This window comes from Sinocyclocheilus anshuiensis, unplaced genomic scaffold (genome assembly GCF_001515605.1).
Source record: "Sinocyclocheilus anshuiensis isolate Anshui unplaced genomic scaffold, SAMN03320099.WGS_v1.1 scaffold267, whole genome shotgun sequence".
Lineage (NCBI taxonomy): Eukaryota > Metazoa > Chordata > Actinopteri > Cypriniformes > Cyprinidae > Sinocyclocheilus > Sinocyclocheilus anshuiensis.
This window is the reverse complement of record NW_015552637.1, coordinates 694,412-711,669: the sequence shown is the minus strand read 5'-3', so window position 1 is coordinate 711,669 and position 17,258 is coordinate 694,412. Positions and strand designations below refer to the sequence as shown.

The 17,258-nt window shown below is 36.9% G+C and overlaps 1 protein-coding gene across 1 annotated transcript in view; it reads right to left on the bottom strand.

Annotated features, from left to right (window-relative positions):
* LOC107666725 (oxysterol-binding protein-related protein 10-like) overlaps nt 1-17,258 on the bottom strand; it is a 51,981-nt gene that overhangs the window by 27,852 nt on the left and 6,871 nt on the right. The window contains exons 2-5 of the mRNA XM_016458158.1: nt 16,627-16,802; nt 14,193-14,272; nt 7,133-7,147; nt 6,440-6,655 (exon numbers count right to left, since the gene is read on the bottom strand). Of these exons, the coding sequence (XP_016313644.1) occupies nt 6,440-6,655; nt 7,133-7,147; nt 14,193-14,272; nt 16,627-16,802 (487 nt within the window). The remainder of the gene's footprint in view (nt 1-6,439; nt 6,656-7,132; nt 7,148-14,192; nt 14,273-16,626; nt 16,803-17,258) is intronic.

Genomic DNA, 17,258 nt, shown 5'->3' with positions numbered 1-17,258 from the left:
AACAAAACCCGTTAAGAAAAAAAAAAAAAAAAAAAAAGAATTCTGCCACAAATCTATAGAACATTTTATACTCAATGGTCAATCATACCATTCTGCAGTCAAATGTTTTCAGAATACCTTCAGAATTATACAAGACCAAGTCCTGTCCACCTTCCAACAGACACATCAACACATCCCTATAAAGATGATCATCTCTAATCTTCACTAATGATTTCTGTGTGAATGCAATTTCCACTCTTCCACACTTGTTGAGGGGAAACAGTGTGACTAATTGCACATCAAGCCATGGATAAAAATAAACAGCAGAATAATTAAAATGCGTGCAACTATAACGACAGTCACTTCAATTCATGGAGCCTTTCAAAACCATTTCTATAGGTAATGCGTGTCATTTCTTTCAATATTACAATACAATCTGCTATCCCAGCTTACATTGCAGGCTGCACACTACCATTCAAAAGTTCAGGGTCACTAGATTTCATTTTTATTTTTGAAAGAAATTAATACTTTTATTTAGCAAGGATGCATTAAATTAATCAAAAGTGACAATAAAGACTTTGTTTAGTGATGCTAGTGGCATTAAAAAGAATACTTAGAACATTAGAGACTCCAAGTTAATACACCTACAGAATATGAAGTGCTGATGGAGGGAAAAAAAACTTTTGGCAAAACCTCAAAATATACTACAAAATATACAGAATTCCACCTGCTGAAAAAGGTATTAGAGATGAAAGCAAATGGTGTGAATATGAAAAAAGAGTCTCGGCTATCTCCAGTCGGCAAAGGAGAAGTTGTCTCTCCGTGTCTGGTTGTCTTTTCAAAAGCACAGGCGCTAGCCACATCTTTGACTGACAGCCCGGAGATTACCTCTTTTGAGCTCCATATCAGCAGGTGTAAATGAATGATTTCTAATTTTTATTTTTGAAAGAAATTAATACTTTTATTTAGCAAGGATGCATTAAATTAATCAAAAGTGACAATAAAGACTTCAACATTGTTACAATAGTTTCCCATTTCAAATAAATTATGTTCTTTTAAAGCTGCAGTATGTAACTTTTTTGTTTTCAAAATTTACAAAATGTATATAATAAGTGAGTACATCATGAATCCATTTTCCAGGTGTAAATGGACCTGGATGAGTTTAAATAGGTGTATGGGGGTGGGTTGGCTCCACGGCCAAGAAAGATGATTTAGTGGGGTTTGACTGAAGACAGATGAATGAGAGGAGAATTGAATGCCCCACAAAATGCTACATAGAAAGAGAACGTCAAGTTTTTACACTCACTTTAGATGGTTACCCAAAAATGACAATGCTGTAGTATTTACACAACCCTAAGAAAGTCATACAGGTTTACAATGACATGAAGGCGAGTAAATAGTGACAGAGTTTAGAAGAACTGTCCCTTTAAACACGCTTGCCAGCCACGCTGGCAAGATATTCAGAGAAATTGCTAATAATAATTTTCACCTCACTGCTTAGATGCACACACATTTTGAAAGCGCATTTTATGAATCTCAGATGGTTTCCAATGACTTGCTGCATGTTTCCTTTGGACTGTCAGTGAAAGTGACAGTGTCGTCTAATTCGAGGACAAAAATATGGCCTAAGAGCCAGAAAACGCAGCTGGTTGTCAGGAAATATCACACTAGGGTCATACAAACTGATGGTTTAAAACAATGCAAAAGCAAGTTTCTTAGATAAGATTCTTCAATATTAAATGAGGCATAATTCAGTTTACGTCTATAGGATTATTTTGATTGTTTGATCATCCTCTGCAAAAACCTTCAGTCTGGTTATTTATAACAGCAGTTTGAGGTGCTGTAAATTTTTTATAGCACAAGCAGTCAGAGTTGGAGTATTTGGATTCGGGACTGGGACTTCAATTGTTAATGGAATTGGACTTGGACATTTTGGACGCAGAAATTATTCAGCGTACAGACAAATCCACATCATATGTTGTATAAAAGATTTAAAAAAATAACAACTTAAAATTAAGATAAAAAGACATAAATAAATGTCTCCCACTCAAACTCAATTGGTTACAAACTAAAACTCGACTCAGTTTAATATATGATGCGTCTCCGCTGTTGGTTGTAATATTGATGAAGTAAATCCACACTTTGCTGAAGAAGCGTTAGCAAACTCTTGAGCAGCAACAACAGTACCATGTACTCCGCCATTGTTGTGTATGTTTGTTGGCGCTTGCCTTTAAAATCGACACGTACTGCACATGTCTACATACCTAACACGTACTACAAAAACAAAAAACTAACACGCACTACGCACGCGCATGATGTCACCGTTTTCAAAGATTCCCGTATTGGGTGTTTACACGGAAACGATAACGGTGGCGTTTTCAAAAACTTGCACTTTGAAACCCGTTTTCAAAAATATGCGTTTTCAGTTCCCAAAATGCCGTTGTCGTGTAAACGAACAGGCAAAATGCATAAAAAGTTTATCGTTTTTGGCTGAAAACGTTGTAATGTAAACAGCCCCTCAGACCCAACACTACAAGCAGTACTAGCCGAGCTACATGCCAAATTTTCAAGGAATCGTCCAACTAAAAATGAAAATTTGCTGAAAATTTACTCCATCCAAGGTGTAGATGAGTTTGTTTCTTCATCAGAAAAGATTAGAATCTTTAGAATTACCTCACTTGCTCACCAATGGATCCTCTGAAGTGAATGGGTGCCGTCAGAATGAAAGTTCAAACATCTGACAAAAACATCACCATAATCACTTAATAATGCAAATGATGGAACTGTGTTGATTACTTGTGCATTATTGTGATGTTTTATCAGCTTTTATCAGTTTGAACTTAAATCTGTTGTGAAGAAACAAATGCATCTACATCTTAAATTATCTGAGTGAGTAAATATTCAGCAAATTTTCATTTTTGGGTGAACTATTCGAACTATATAACTATTATACTTTGGCATAAGGATTCATCTGTGAGCAATAGTAACAGTGATGCTAGGTTTGGCAGTCGTTTCATTCAGTACTCATATGTGAATGAGAATGAGTGCAATTCGTGTAGTTTTGAGTCAAAACGGACCATTTCTAACATTCTCACTCTGCTGTGAGGTATAACTGCAACAATGTCAAAACAATGTGATGACACAAGCTTCCTGCTGAACAGCCACTTTCTGATGCTGACGCAACACTCACAGGCCAGCCGAGGTTGAGACGCTCCATAAGGGAGTCAGCTCAACACTGGCAGTGCTGCTGACTACATATTGAACCGCCGTCAACCTTCAAAGCTTAAAGCAAAAGACTTGTGTGCTATGTGTAATAACTACTAACATGTGACAATTCAAAACTCTTTGGCAGAACAGACAGACAATATTTAATATTAACCCTTTGATGCTTTTCATCTACTATAGTGGACAGACCTTTAACACAGTATCTTGCAAACTTGAATATAAAATTTTACTTTAATTAATGGAATATGGTTGCAGAAACTGGATTGATTTACTGTAAATATATTACCAAGGTAAAGTTACATAGATAGGTTTTGTAGAAATAGCACAACAGACAGACAGACCTGGAAGCATCAGTAAAAATTAAATTTACAAACCAATGAGCAATGTTTTGCATCATAACTGACAAATGTTATTTTTGTAACTATATATATAGTATATATATTTCAATCATGACAACTCTCGTAAGATTTAACATGGTGATGGATATGACAATGTTAATGTATTTGGTCTTGGCGGAATAGATCTGCTACGCTGCTGCTACTGCTGAATTGCTGCTGCTGTTAATTATTGCTGTAGTTGTAGATTATTGCTGCTGCTGCATGCAAGTACAGGAACTTGCTACCTAAATAACTATGTGTGTCTGAGCTAATAACTAAAACGTACCTAGGTAGAAATGCGCACTATGCGTGTCATTAACAAACAGGAATCACACTGTAGGCTGATAGACGAAGTAACCCCCAGCAACCACCTGGCTCAGGCGGCCTGAGCAAATAGTTTTAAATTTGTCATTCAAGAGTTGAATTTTTTTTTTTCCCATTAACGTTCATCAACGTTTCTGCAATGGAAATACTTACCTTTAACTTATTAAAGGGGTCATATGATGCTTTTTTAAAGATCATTATTTTGTGTATTTGGTGTAACAGAATATGTTGAATTTGCAACATAGATATGCTCTGCATGCTGCTGCTGAGAAAAATCTTGATGACTGAATGCCTATGCAAGCTGCTGCTACTGCACAAAGAGACTGAACTGCTGTGAGCTCTATTAATTAGGCATATAAGTAGCTAGGCAAATATCTATTTTACTCTAACATGGTGTCTACACCAGACGCGAGCGGCACAACATGACAAAATCAATAGACCCGTTACAATAGGTAAAGCTGTCCGCAATGTATGCAGTGCGATACGGCCAACACAACAAAACTTATGCTACTGCTGCTATGATAATATTCAGTAGATGCTGTTGCTGTTAATGATATTCACAATGTTGTAATAGGAATTTACTGTGCGAGCTGTTGCGGTTGTAATATCTAATCAGAATTTACGAAGCATAATCATTTGCTGCTGCACGAAACCTGCTGTAAGCCCTGTTGAATAAGCAAAGTAATAAATGCCTATTGCACTTTTAAAGAGTTTACCCTCCATGATTTAATGCAACTAAAGCACTTTCTGCTGCCGCTGCTATATTAGCAAAATAATAATATGACTTCCTATGCATGCTGCTGTTAATATTACAATATTTCTAACATTGCATCTGAATTTTGCCATGCGTGCTGCTGCTATTAAAATTCACTAAACTAGTGATCTGAATAGCTATGCAATGCATAATGCTGCTATAGCTGCACAAAAGTACTTAGAATTGCTATAAGAGTCTTTATTAACAAGCAAACGCAATCAAATAATGCCTATTTCGCTTTGAAGAGTTCACAAAATCTACTGTAAGCCCTGTTAAATAGCAAAGGAATAAAATGCCTATTTCACTTAAAAGAGTTACTTACCCAATGCGTTTTCACTGAAATTTCAAGCAACTAAAGTACTTTCAGCTGCCGCTGCTATATTAGCAACAATTTGACTTCCTGCCGCTAATATTATTTCTAACATTACATATGAATTTGCTATGTATGCTGCTGCTATTAAATTCGCTACATGCAATCTGAATAACTATGCATACTGCTGCTACAGCTGCACAAAGGTACTTAGAATTGCTAAGCCCCTTTTAAATAAATAAAACGCAAGTGATGCCTATTCGCTTGAGGAGTTCAAATACCATCCATTTTTAGTCACTGAAACTTCAGCAATTGTACCCCTGCTATATTAGCAATAATAATTGGTTGCTATGCAAACTGTTGCTAATATTATTTCTAACATTGCATCTGAATTTGCTATGCCATGCTGCTCTTATTAAATTCGCTAAAAATTGTGATCTGAATAGCTATGCAAGCTGCACGAAGGTACTTAGAATTAAGTCTTTATTAAACAATGAAACGCAAACAAATAATGCCTATTTCGCGTTGAAGAATTCACAAAATCTCGTACTCCCTGTTAAATAAACAAAGTAATAAAAGCCTATTTCAATTTTAAAGAGTTACTTACCCCATGTGTTATCACTGAAATTTCATTCAACCAGATACTTTCTGCTGCTGCTGCGATAAACAACAGTGATAATTTGACTTGATTTGCTATGCATACTGCTATTAAAAATTTGATAATAACAAAATCTGAATTCAATGATACTGCTGCTACACTCTATGAAAGTACTATAACTGCTGTAAGCCCAACTGAATACACAAATAGTAAATCCCAGTTTAAGAGTGTCCTACTATTAGCTACATTGTACATGGGCTACTGATTGGAAATTATTTATTATTAGTAGTATCTAGTTATATTTTAAACGAATTCATGATTACCTTTAAACTATCACTAAACATGACTTTCATTATAAACTCTTCACTATCACTGAACCAAGGTAACGAGTGAAATAGAGACGTGGCCCCTTTAAGAATGAGTGCTACCTCTTCTGAGCGCATTGCAATGCGGCACGAGTACTCGTATGAGCGGGTATATTATTTTCTGCTGCTCATTAAGTTGTTATGGTTAAATAGGTAAGGCTGTTGACAGTATAACGTGACGTGACATGTGGCCAAGTATGGTTACCCATACTAGGAATTAGTGCTCTGCGGCTGCAATATAACAAAGAGTGAAAAATTTAAGGGGGTCTGAATACTTTCCGTACCCACTGTATATATATTAGAAGAACATTTTTAAAACATGTTTTAATAAATTTATGTTGCTAAAAATAAAATTAATAATAACTATGGTGTGACTAATGAAAATACTGACAGGCCCAAAAAAAATCCTAAATTTGCATCAAAGAGTTAAATCAAATCAAAAACCCTGACAGACACTGCGAAACGTCAGTGTGTTTAATAACAGTGGCTAGCTGGCTCTGTCCGTACCTCTTTGACCTGGTACAGTCCTGCAGGATGCTGACTGCAGGTCCGTTGGCTGGCGGTGGGAGACTTGTGGTGGGTGATGGTGATGACAGAGGCAGGTGTCCCGTGCTGGGGGGTCTGTCTTTGGGCGGAGATGGAGGAGCACTGTGGGATGGGGTGCGGGTGCAGGGAGAAGCTGCGGGTCCGGCCAGTGGAGGAGGAAAAGGATGTGTTGCAGGAAGAGAGCGCTGTACATTCACTCCCCCCACCTACAATCCCTGCCGGACCTGAGACTCGAACTCGCAACCTTTTTGGGTTACGAGTCCTACTCTCTAACCATTAGGCAACGACTTCCCCATGTATGATGTTTATGAAAGACATTTATATGGGTTCACCTTGACTTAAACTGTGAACAACTGTGAAACGCCAACTGCAAACCGACCCCACTAGTGAGGTGTGCATCTGAAAGCGATCCGTTCATGGTTAATGTAGAAATGAATGCCCACATAAGATATCAAAAGCATTGGCGATTTCTAGCAAATAAGGTAATCCCCAATTCACTTTACTATTCTATATCCGCGATGCTTGACGTTGTATTCTCACATACATTAACTAGGAAAACTGCTTGCTGCTGCTGCTAATGCTACTGCTGTTATATGAACAAGACATGCTTAATAATTACTCCTCACGCGAATAACCTGTGCGTGTGTTGCAGGAGGAGGAGGTGCAGCCCTGAAAGAGATAGCAGCAATGGCAGCAGCAGGAGGAAGAGGGAGAGCAGGCGCCCAGGCCTCGCTTCCCCATGGGAACAGACACCGGCCCTGTGCCGCCAGCACGGTCTGCCATCACGCAAAAGAGCATCATCGGCCTGACACCACCAAGACAGCAGCCACATACAGACAGGGAGGGGGAGAGGAAGCAAGGGCAGTGCATGGTGGGAAAAAGTGCAATATGAGACGGCAGAGGGAGGAGGAGAGAGCTTCCTGTGGAGTACTGTTCTCCACAGCAGATAGATAAAGGTTGTCATTCGTTTGAAATGCTTTCATCTCTAAAAGCTCTTCAGCACAACCTGAGAACTGCAATCTCATTCCATCACAGCTAATCAGAGAGATCATTTGTCTGTGATTCACAAAGCATTTAGTGCACTGCTGATGAAAAATGCACAAAAGCAAGTGTCTAATGCATGCTTTTACAAAAATCACAAGTCTAACTAGATTTATAGTTTTTTTTTTTAAGACTGCAAAACTTTCTTCCATATTTCTGTGGAGTGTTTTTTTTTTACCACACAGCTACATGGTTTCTGGGGTGTCATGGAAGACTGGTTACTGGCTGAAGAGCAAAAAGCTTTGTATAATATTCTCAATCTCATCCCTAGACATACAGTGATGGGCAAAATTATTACAGCACTTGTCATATTTAAGAGGTTTCAGTTGTTTTTGTTGAAATGGTCATTGCAATCTGTGCGTGGTTTTACAACTTGTATGTTTTCTAGTTTAAAAATGTAAATCTGACGAACGCAATAATCCAGTGAATCAGAGTGAAGACTGTTTACTTATCTTACCTGTTTGTGAAGGAAAATGATGGACTGGCCCCCTCAAAGTCCAGACCTCAACCCCATCGAGCAAAGATCTATTGTACATTCAAAGGAAAGCCTATGGCTTGAGTTGCAGAAGGCATGGGATAACATTAAGGATAACATTGGCAGAAGGCATGGGATAACATTCTGACACTATGCCAGAAAGATGTGCTGCAAAAGGTGGACATACCAAATACAAGGCAGTAAGCTCATTGGCTGCATATGCAGCATGAACCAATCAGCTTGTGCCAAGTCGTTTAACTCTCTGAATATCATCAGTTACATGAACAACCCGTCAGCCTGCGCCATCTAGAGTTTCATGACTGATGTATATATATATATATATATATATATATACTGTATACATTTATATATATGTGTGTGTGTGTGTGTGTTGTAGTAAATGTATAATTTCTCACTTTTATAGAAACATGTTGCTAAAAATAAATCTTAAATTAACAAATGAGCAATCCAATAAAAGTTTTATGTAACTACAATGTAACATTTATAGGAAAATGCATATAATATAAAAAACAAGCATATAATATAAAATTAGATATAACGTTACATATAAATAAAATATATAAAGCAAGTTAAAATATAATATAATATATAATATGTGACCCTGGACCATTAAAACCAGTCATAAGGGTCAATTTTTCGAAATTGGGATTTATACATCAGCTGAAAGCTGAATAAATAAGCTTTCCATTGATGTATGGTTTGTTAGGATAGGACAATATTTAGCCGACATACAACTATTTGAAAATCTGGAATCTGATGCAAAAAAATCAAAATATTGAGAAAATCACCTTTAAAGTTGCCCAAATGAAGTTCTTAGCAATGCATATTACTAATCAAAAATTAAGTTTTGAAAAGTTAAAAGTGGATAAAAACAGTACGACTCACTTCATCTGATATATGTAGTGCTCAGAGCAACCATCTGCATGTTTCATGAACATTATGAAATGAAATCATGTTTTGGAGGCAAAAAAGGTCAATATGTTCAGATCTGTCAGGTGTTCTAATAATTTTGGCCACCACTGTAGTTCAGGTCTATTCTTTAATGGACACTGATTTTTTTTTTTTTTTTAAGAAATTGATACTTTTATTCAGCATTAAATTTGAAAGTGACAGAAAAGACATTTAAAAACACACAAAAAAAAAATCCTGAAAAAAATGTATCAGTTTCAACAAAAATATTAAGCAGCACAACTTGTAAACATTGATAAAATAATGAATAATAAGAAATGTTTTTTGAGCACTAAATCAGCATACTGGCCTTAGCAAACACCTATAAGAAGATCCGAGTTGCCAAAAAACATAGAAATCAGTCTCAGAACAGCAACATTCCCAAAGTCATGCTCTATATAAAAATGATTCATATCAAACAAACAGAGGAGGATGTATTTAGGTGAAAAAAAAAAAGCAACAGCACCTGTGCATTCTTGAGAAATGCAAGAGAACATTGCTCCCCTGGGTGCTGCTAAACAGACTCTTAGGCTTGAAGGAAGATCGCACTCTTTGATATGACCCAAAATGAGACCACACTTTGAGGTTTTCTGTACATGCGGCAATGAGTATGTTATTCAGGTCCGATGGAGCTCCCCCAACCTCATGCAATTGCATTCTCGCAGTCTAATGGCAGTCCATTGTTCAGTCATATGTGATTTTAGCACTGACTACCAGGTTACACAAGTCATAGATTATACAGACCCTTAGAACCCCTTATAGCAGGGATGTTCATATGCTGCATTCAAGTCCTCCTGGGACGTTCGTACTTACGAGTTGACAAGTCGTAATAACGACGTCAGGTGCGTTCAAGTCACTTTGCTCGGAACAATGTGGCGATTTTACTTTTTTCCATAAAATTCAACGATTTTTTTAAACTTTACATCTACAAAATGATGAATAAAGAATGTGCGTCATTGTGTTTTTGCTTTTTTCTGTTTTTATTCAATTTATGAAGGTGATGTAAACTGAATCATTATATGTTCTTTGGTAATTATACAATAATATAATATTTTGTATATGTAGTAGTAGTAGGCATCCGTCTGTCTCGGGAGACAATGGTAGCGCCCCTGTCCGGTTTGTTCAGTTTTGTGGAGAGTGCGTTTGCGTTTGATGTGGCTCAGCAGTCCGATTCTAGCCTGACAGTCTTTGCCACAGGTGTTACACACGAAATCGGACGGCTGGTAGGAGGTTTGGTTCTGCTGCCTCTGTTTCCTCCATTGTCTTTTGTTCTCCAGCTGCAGGTTCATCTTCTCCTCGCCCCTTTTGACTCCCTCACGAACAACATGACGCCAGTGTCCGTGGTCGATGGCTACCAGTTCCCAGCTGTTTGGGTCGATGTCAGTCAGCTTCATGTCGCGTTTGCAGACATCCGCCTATTGGGCAGTGTCCCATGGCCAATTCACCGTACAGGAGGTCTTTGGGGATGCGTCCATCATCCATACGGTGCACGTGCCCAAGCCATCGCAGTCGACGCTGACAGAGCATAAGACGCATGCTGAGGGAGCCTGCTCTCTCCAGCACTTCAGTGTTGGTGACCTTGTCCCGCCATGTGATGCTGAGGATCCGGCGAAGACAGCGAAGGTGGAAGCTCTCCAGGCGGTTCTCCTGTCTGGTGTATGTGGACCAGGACTCACTGCCGTACAGTTTTATTTTGCATTACAAAAAATTTATCATTTTATTAATTTCAACAAATTTACCATCAATACAGATGCTGCATATCTAGTCTTTGGATTCCATGCATCCGACACGTTTTCTCACTGACACGCCCCCAACTCGGAAACTCGGGGCTTAAAGAAAATTTTGAGTTTCCCACTCGTAATAACAACTTTGTGGTGGCATTCATGTGTGTTCAACTCGTAAATACGATCTATCCGACATGAATTGAACGCACCAATAGAACAGCACATATCGGGAAATTTGAATTCAAATTCAGATATTTAGAGAGAATATACATGTACATATATACATATAAATGTATACAAAGCTATAATATATATATATATAATGCTGACTAAGGTGACATTTATTTGATAAATACAGTAAAATTTTAATATTGTACAATAATATTACAATTTAAAATGAACTGTTTTCTGTTTTAATATATTTTAAAATGTCATTTATTCCTGTGGTGAATTTTCAGCAGCCATTACTCCAGTCTCCAGTATCACGTGATCCTTCAGAAATCATTCTAATATACTGATTTGGTGTTTAAAAAATATTATTATTATTATTAATGGTGAAAACAGCTGCGTTGAAACAACTGACACATTTTTGTTTCAGTATTTTTGTTTAAACATGATAAAAAAATGTCAGGATTCTTTGATTAACAGAAAAGAGGAAAAAGAACAGCATGTATTTGAAAAGTAAATCTTTTGTAACAATGTAAATGTCTTTACTGTCACTTTTTGTTCAGTTTAGTGCATCCTTGCTGAATCAAAGTTTTAATTTCTTTAAAAAATACAATTTATTTAAAGTAGAAACACATAATGGACCTTCACAAAAAACCTAATAATACTCTGCTAACACTGCAGAAGGCAATCAGTGCAGTGTATAATAAAATACATACACTAACTTTCAGAGTTATGTTAAAAAAGAAAAGAAAAAATAAGCACACCAAGTGTAGAGAATACATGAAGCATCTGTTGCATGCATTATGGATTCAGTCTTTAAATGAATAAATATAACACACTGATAATGTAATATATTTGGCCTTAGGCCGATGATGAAGTCCAGGCCCAGATTTGTGTGGTTTCAAATTACTTTGCTTATAATGTGATTAAATCAAAGAGACTGCAAGATTTTTCTTTTTTTTAAAGAATACATTAGCAGCTAACACTGGCTTGTGTTATTAGACTGCCATTTGTTGGTCATATATTGAAAATGAATGCTAATAGAAGTCAAACAATGTTTTAGCCTCAAGGCTAAATTCATTTCCATTAAATCCGCGCTCTAAATTAGTGGATAACGCCGGTCTCTCCCATTTGTAAACACTCATTTTCAGATCTGACTAAAGTTATCATTATTCTGCCACTCAGGAGCACTGACAATTACAATAAATAATTGGACACAACACCATCTGCCTAAAACAGTCTGCCGAATGCATATTACTGCACTCTTCACTCTTTCAGGGAGCAAAACAAACATTATGCATCTTGAGGCATGATTTAATGACATGTCTTAATGGAGGTGAATGCTTAAAGTTTAACTCTGTAAAGGTTAAACGTACAAATCACTAAGTGTTCAGAGTCAGACAATAGTGGGAAACAGCGTGTGACGCGCAGTGTGTTTTTGTCACATGATAAGTGAACTGACACACTGTTTCTCCAATCAGTATCAAACTATTGTTTATGCTTTTGGAAAAAGATAAACCATGCTATGTGGATAAAAAAGAGAAATAAGACCACACTTACAGTATATGATCATGTCAGGTGAGCTGTCACATGTATAGATCATATGCCTCCATACAGCTACTTATTTTATTGCTCAATGAATTATAATAACATAATTAAAACTGTGGATAGCACTAGCAAGTCTGTACATATGTGCATGATTATAAGGTAAAAATAGGGATGGGCAATGTGACCAAAATCTTATATCACGGTGTGAGTGATTTTATTTCACGGTAACAATATATATATCACAATATAGTTATTTTTGCTTTAAATAAAGTCTTTATAATACCAACATTTTTGATACCATATAAATTGTATAATGCTATAGTCACCAGTTTCAATATCACAAAACAAAATTACTAACCTAAATTAAAAAACAAAGCTCACTGAAGACAAGTAAACAGTCAGTGATTAAATAAGACTAAGAAACTAATTACAAGCAATAGCACAAAAAAAAACGACAGTAGAACAAATAAATAAGAAATGCTACACATTGTATAAAGTAATCAAATTATTAATTACAAATGCATATTCTTCACAGTGTGAATTAAATATATATTTCTCTTTTATTAAAGTTACAAAAGTGATTTAGGCAAGAGTAGTGAGAGATTTTGTCTCTTTTGTTGTTTGATTAACATGAACGACAGCAGGAACATTAGACTGCTGTCACTTTAAGAGTTGCCCAGATCCAATATACTGTTACATGTGTTTTCTTTCTCAGCTGTTTGCTTTCAAAGACGGGCATTGACACATACAAGCGTGCGTATAAAGCGGCAAAAATAACTTGGTTCAATACTCCCGCGCTCTATGAGCACCATCTCCACATGTGCGCGCCTCTCTGACAGCACTCCTATTGTGAAGTATAGCGAATTGAGTTCTCTTTCGTTTGCATTTCAATGGCTTAAAATCCCTTGTTTTCAAACCGCAATGCTTAAAAACGCACGTAAATGGTACGCTTTCGTGACCACGTAGCACAGCAATGCCACGTGAGCCTGTAACCGCAATAGAGACGATAGTTGAAAATCTCTACGTTAATTGTCTTCCGGTATATCACCCACCCCTTTGTCAAAATGTACATTTTCTCAAGAAAATGCACTGCAGAGTTGTTATTAGTGTGTTAACTATTAAAAATAATTTTCACTGACTGAAATAAAGCTGAAAGAAAAGGGAATATAAAACTTAAACTTAAAAACTGTAAGTTGACGTACTAAAATTACTAAAACTAAAATGAAAAAGTGGTTGCTTATTTCCAAGCCAAGTCTCTATGATCTTCTGGTCCCCATATATTCTCCTTTAGTACACTGTAAGTCAATGGCTTTTATTTGCCTGTTTTATCATCCACCAAGCTAAACTGTGTAGAAAAGTAATAGCACATCTCTACCAGTTAAGCCAAATCAAGGCTTACAGGTATAAACTTGCTACTGACCTCATTTGAAATGCCACCCGTTACAATAAGCCTTACATGCAGTGTGATGAACTGAAAAGAGACAGAGAGAGTAACAGCATCACAAATCTCAAGACTACAGGGGCAGTTTGTCATCGAAGTAGTGTCTGGAGAGGTCAGAGGAAATGGAGAGTGAGTCAGTCAGTACACAGAATGTGAGAGACAGAGACAAAGACAGGAAGGATGTCAAAAGAAGATGCACTTACAGAAAGGACAGTTAGTACATCATTGATGACAGAGTGAACAAAATCAAAAGACAAACATTTTGCTTTCTAAAGCAAGAGGGAGTGAAAAAGATTTCAAGGAAGGAAATGAGAGCACAGTGTGCCGAGTTAAATGTAACTGGGTTACCTTGGCACTGCCGTCTGAGTGGCGACGGGCGCACAGCTGAAGCTGGGTCATCCACATCTGCTGCTCACGCGCATCACAAGCTAAAAGAAGACATGTGAACTATAAATGGCCACATCCATTCATGCTGCATCTACAGCTAATTTAATTCAATAAACACAACATAACATAACATAAAACGTAATGGATTTGATTATGTTCATCAAAAAGAATGAAGTTGTTTGTTAAATCCTTATAAATAGTCATGCATATTAAAGGGATCATATAATGAGAAATGCATTTTACTTGAACTTTTTTTTTTTTATCCTTATATCACAGGTTAGATGTCAATGAAATCAAACACCATTCAATATGAAACCAAATGTTCCATATTTTATGACTTTTGGTGAATAATGTCAAATTTCGGCTCACAAGTTTATAGAGTGCTGCAGGGATGACATATTTCAGGATATGGATTTTTCCATTGGCTTTTGGATTATTGCATAAAATAAGCTCTGTGAGCCAACATTAAAAAAGCTACAGTAGTCACCAACATTAAAAAAGCTACAGTTAGGCTATAAACAAACTACACCATGTTTGCTTAACTTTCCCATCATTAAGTTTCTGACAAATCCTTTTCTGTATTTAAAATCTACAAGTTGTAAAATTTTAGTTAGTTTCCAAAATGGCAAGTATAAACATGAGGCTGTAAAAACGTACTAAAGCATAGATGAATTTGCCGGGATGACGTTTAATGTCCTGACAACCTGTAGTTCCATTTAGCAACCACTTTTTCAAGTCAAAACACTTAAAATCATGAGTGGTATTATTGATGTAGATGCATTTAACTAAAAACCTATTCAAAAACCCAAACTTCAGCACAATGGAACTGCAAGTTTAAAACTCGTTTATAGGTTTTAGGACTCACTCCTGCAGCCCTCCATATGGATCAGTTCGATGTTTTATAATGCCTTTTTTTCCTGGAGCTTGACAGCTCATGGTCACCATAAACTGTTATCTGGAAATTGTGAATATTCTTTAGAATTCTCTTTTTGTGTTACATGGAAAAAATAACAGCATATGTGTTTTGAAAGACATGAGGTTGAGTAAATTATATTTTAAAATTTAAAAACAGATAACATACATATCACCATAAATCCCCAGTTGATTAATCACAGTAAAATAAGACATGTTTTCTGAAATGTTATGTTTAAATATGGAAAATAGGTGTTTTCTAATTAAATATACAGGAATTTGCATACATTTCCAGAACAAAAATCTGAACTCTGAATAAGGCCAGGTTTAATGCTCTTGTCATAAGAGACTTTTTTAATGTTTTTATAGCGGGGATTTTATAGAGGGGATCACTCCATAATTTAAATTCCTTATTTACTCAAATATAGTCAACAGCCAGAAAAAAAATCACCATGTAAGTGCTACTGAAGTGGAGATTTCTGGTGTTGTGCATGAGAAAAAAACTCATTTTGAGAAAACGGCCTATAAAAGATATGCATTTCAATTAAAAACTACAGAAACACACAGAGAAAGCAATAATAAAATAAACACTTTTATGTGTATTGTGTATGTTTTCTTTCCACTAGTCTGAAAGAAGTCAGATTATGGAAGCAAAACAGCCTCAAATCTGTTCCGCACTGTCTTGCCTAAAGAAGATCCAACAGGGTTTTTAATATATATGACCTATTAAAATCTAGTTTTAAGGTCATTTGGTATGGTATGGTTACCCAGGTAGAACAAATGCAAGCTTTTTTATCATCACAAGACTGAAAAATTCAATTTGTGGCTTGTCTGTAACCCGGGGTAAGACTGAGAAGGTGTGAAATGAGAAAAATAGCACCTGAAGATTATCATTTCAGAATGCTGGAACACTGGGAGTGGACGAGACTCCGCCCGCAGCAAGGCTGTCAAACTACTGGGAATAACGCTGGAGGTGACAGCTTATTTGCAGCGAAATCCATCCTCTCACAACCTCTCCAAAATTGCCTTTGTTACAAATGGCCGTTTTGGCTGGTGGCATTTTGCTTGTAAACTCCTGATACAGTCTAAATGAGTTCTCAGAGCCGCCTCGGACCGAAAGTGAATTTTGATGTAAAACCAACCATCATAAGAGATTGTGGCATACACTGAATGCCAACCATGAAAAGACTCCTGGCATACTTGAAAGACATGAGAGAAACAGAGAGAGGGGAAAGTATAGAGATCTAATCTGACGAGGAAGTTGCTGGCGAGAAAGAAAGAGTGAACGTGGACAACTAAATCACAGATAAAGGGGGATGCCTGAGGGAAAAAACACATATCAAAGAGATACTTCCTTAAGGGATGTTGCGTGAGAGAGTGTGTGGAGACTCAAGTTAAAGGAGAACGGAGATGGAAGGGATCAAATGGCCATGTTAAAAGCAAAAGCAAAGGATTGAAACCCCGACGAGGGAAAGACGCTCACCCCGCAGTTTGAAGAAATCTCCATTTGCAGCACAGACTGTGAACATATAGGGAAACTCTTCGCATGGGGCCACTGAGGAGCCGATGAGGGGCAGGGACCCTCGTGGCTTCTGGTTCTTACTGTGCTCGTTGATGAAATACTGAAGCTGGCCGAGCTCAGGGTCCAACACAAAATACCTGCATGATGAAAAACAGAGAGGAGGGTTACGTTACAACAAACCTAGATTTTGACAGCGTGTGATGCCTGACGTGTTCTTAGTGGTTTCAAAATCCCTGGTAGCCCTTCGGGCAGGTACTCTTCAAATTTGCCACACCTGTGAGGTGGATGGATTATCTCGGCAAAGGAGAAGTGCTCACTAACACAGATTTAGACAGATTTGTGAACAATATTTGAGAGAAATAGGCCTTTTGTGTACATAGAAGAAGTCTTAGATCTTTGAGTTCAGCTCATGAAAAATGGGGGCAAAAACAAAAGTGTTGCGTTTATAATTTTGTTCAGTGTAAAAAAAAAACCTTTTAAAAAATATATATATAGAAAATCAGATAGGAGTTTAAATGTCGATCAAAAATATTTTCAATACACAAATATCAACAAATATGAAGGAAGGAATTTTATTTCACTATTTACAGGGG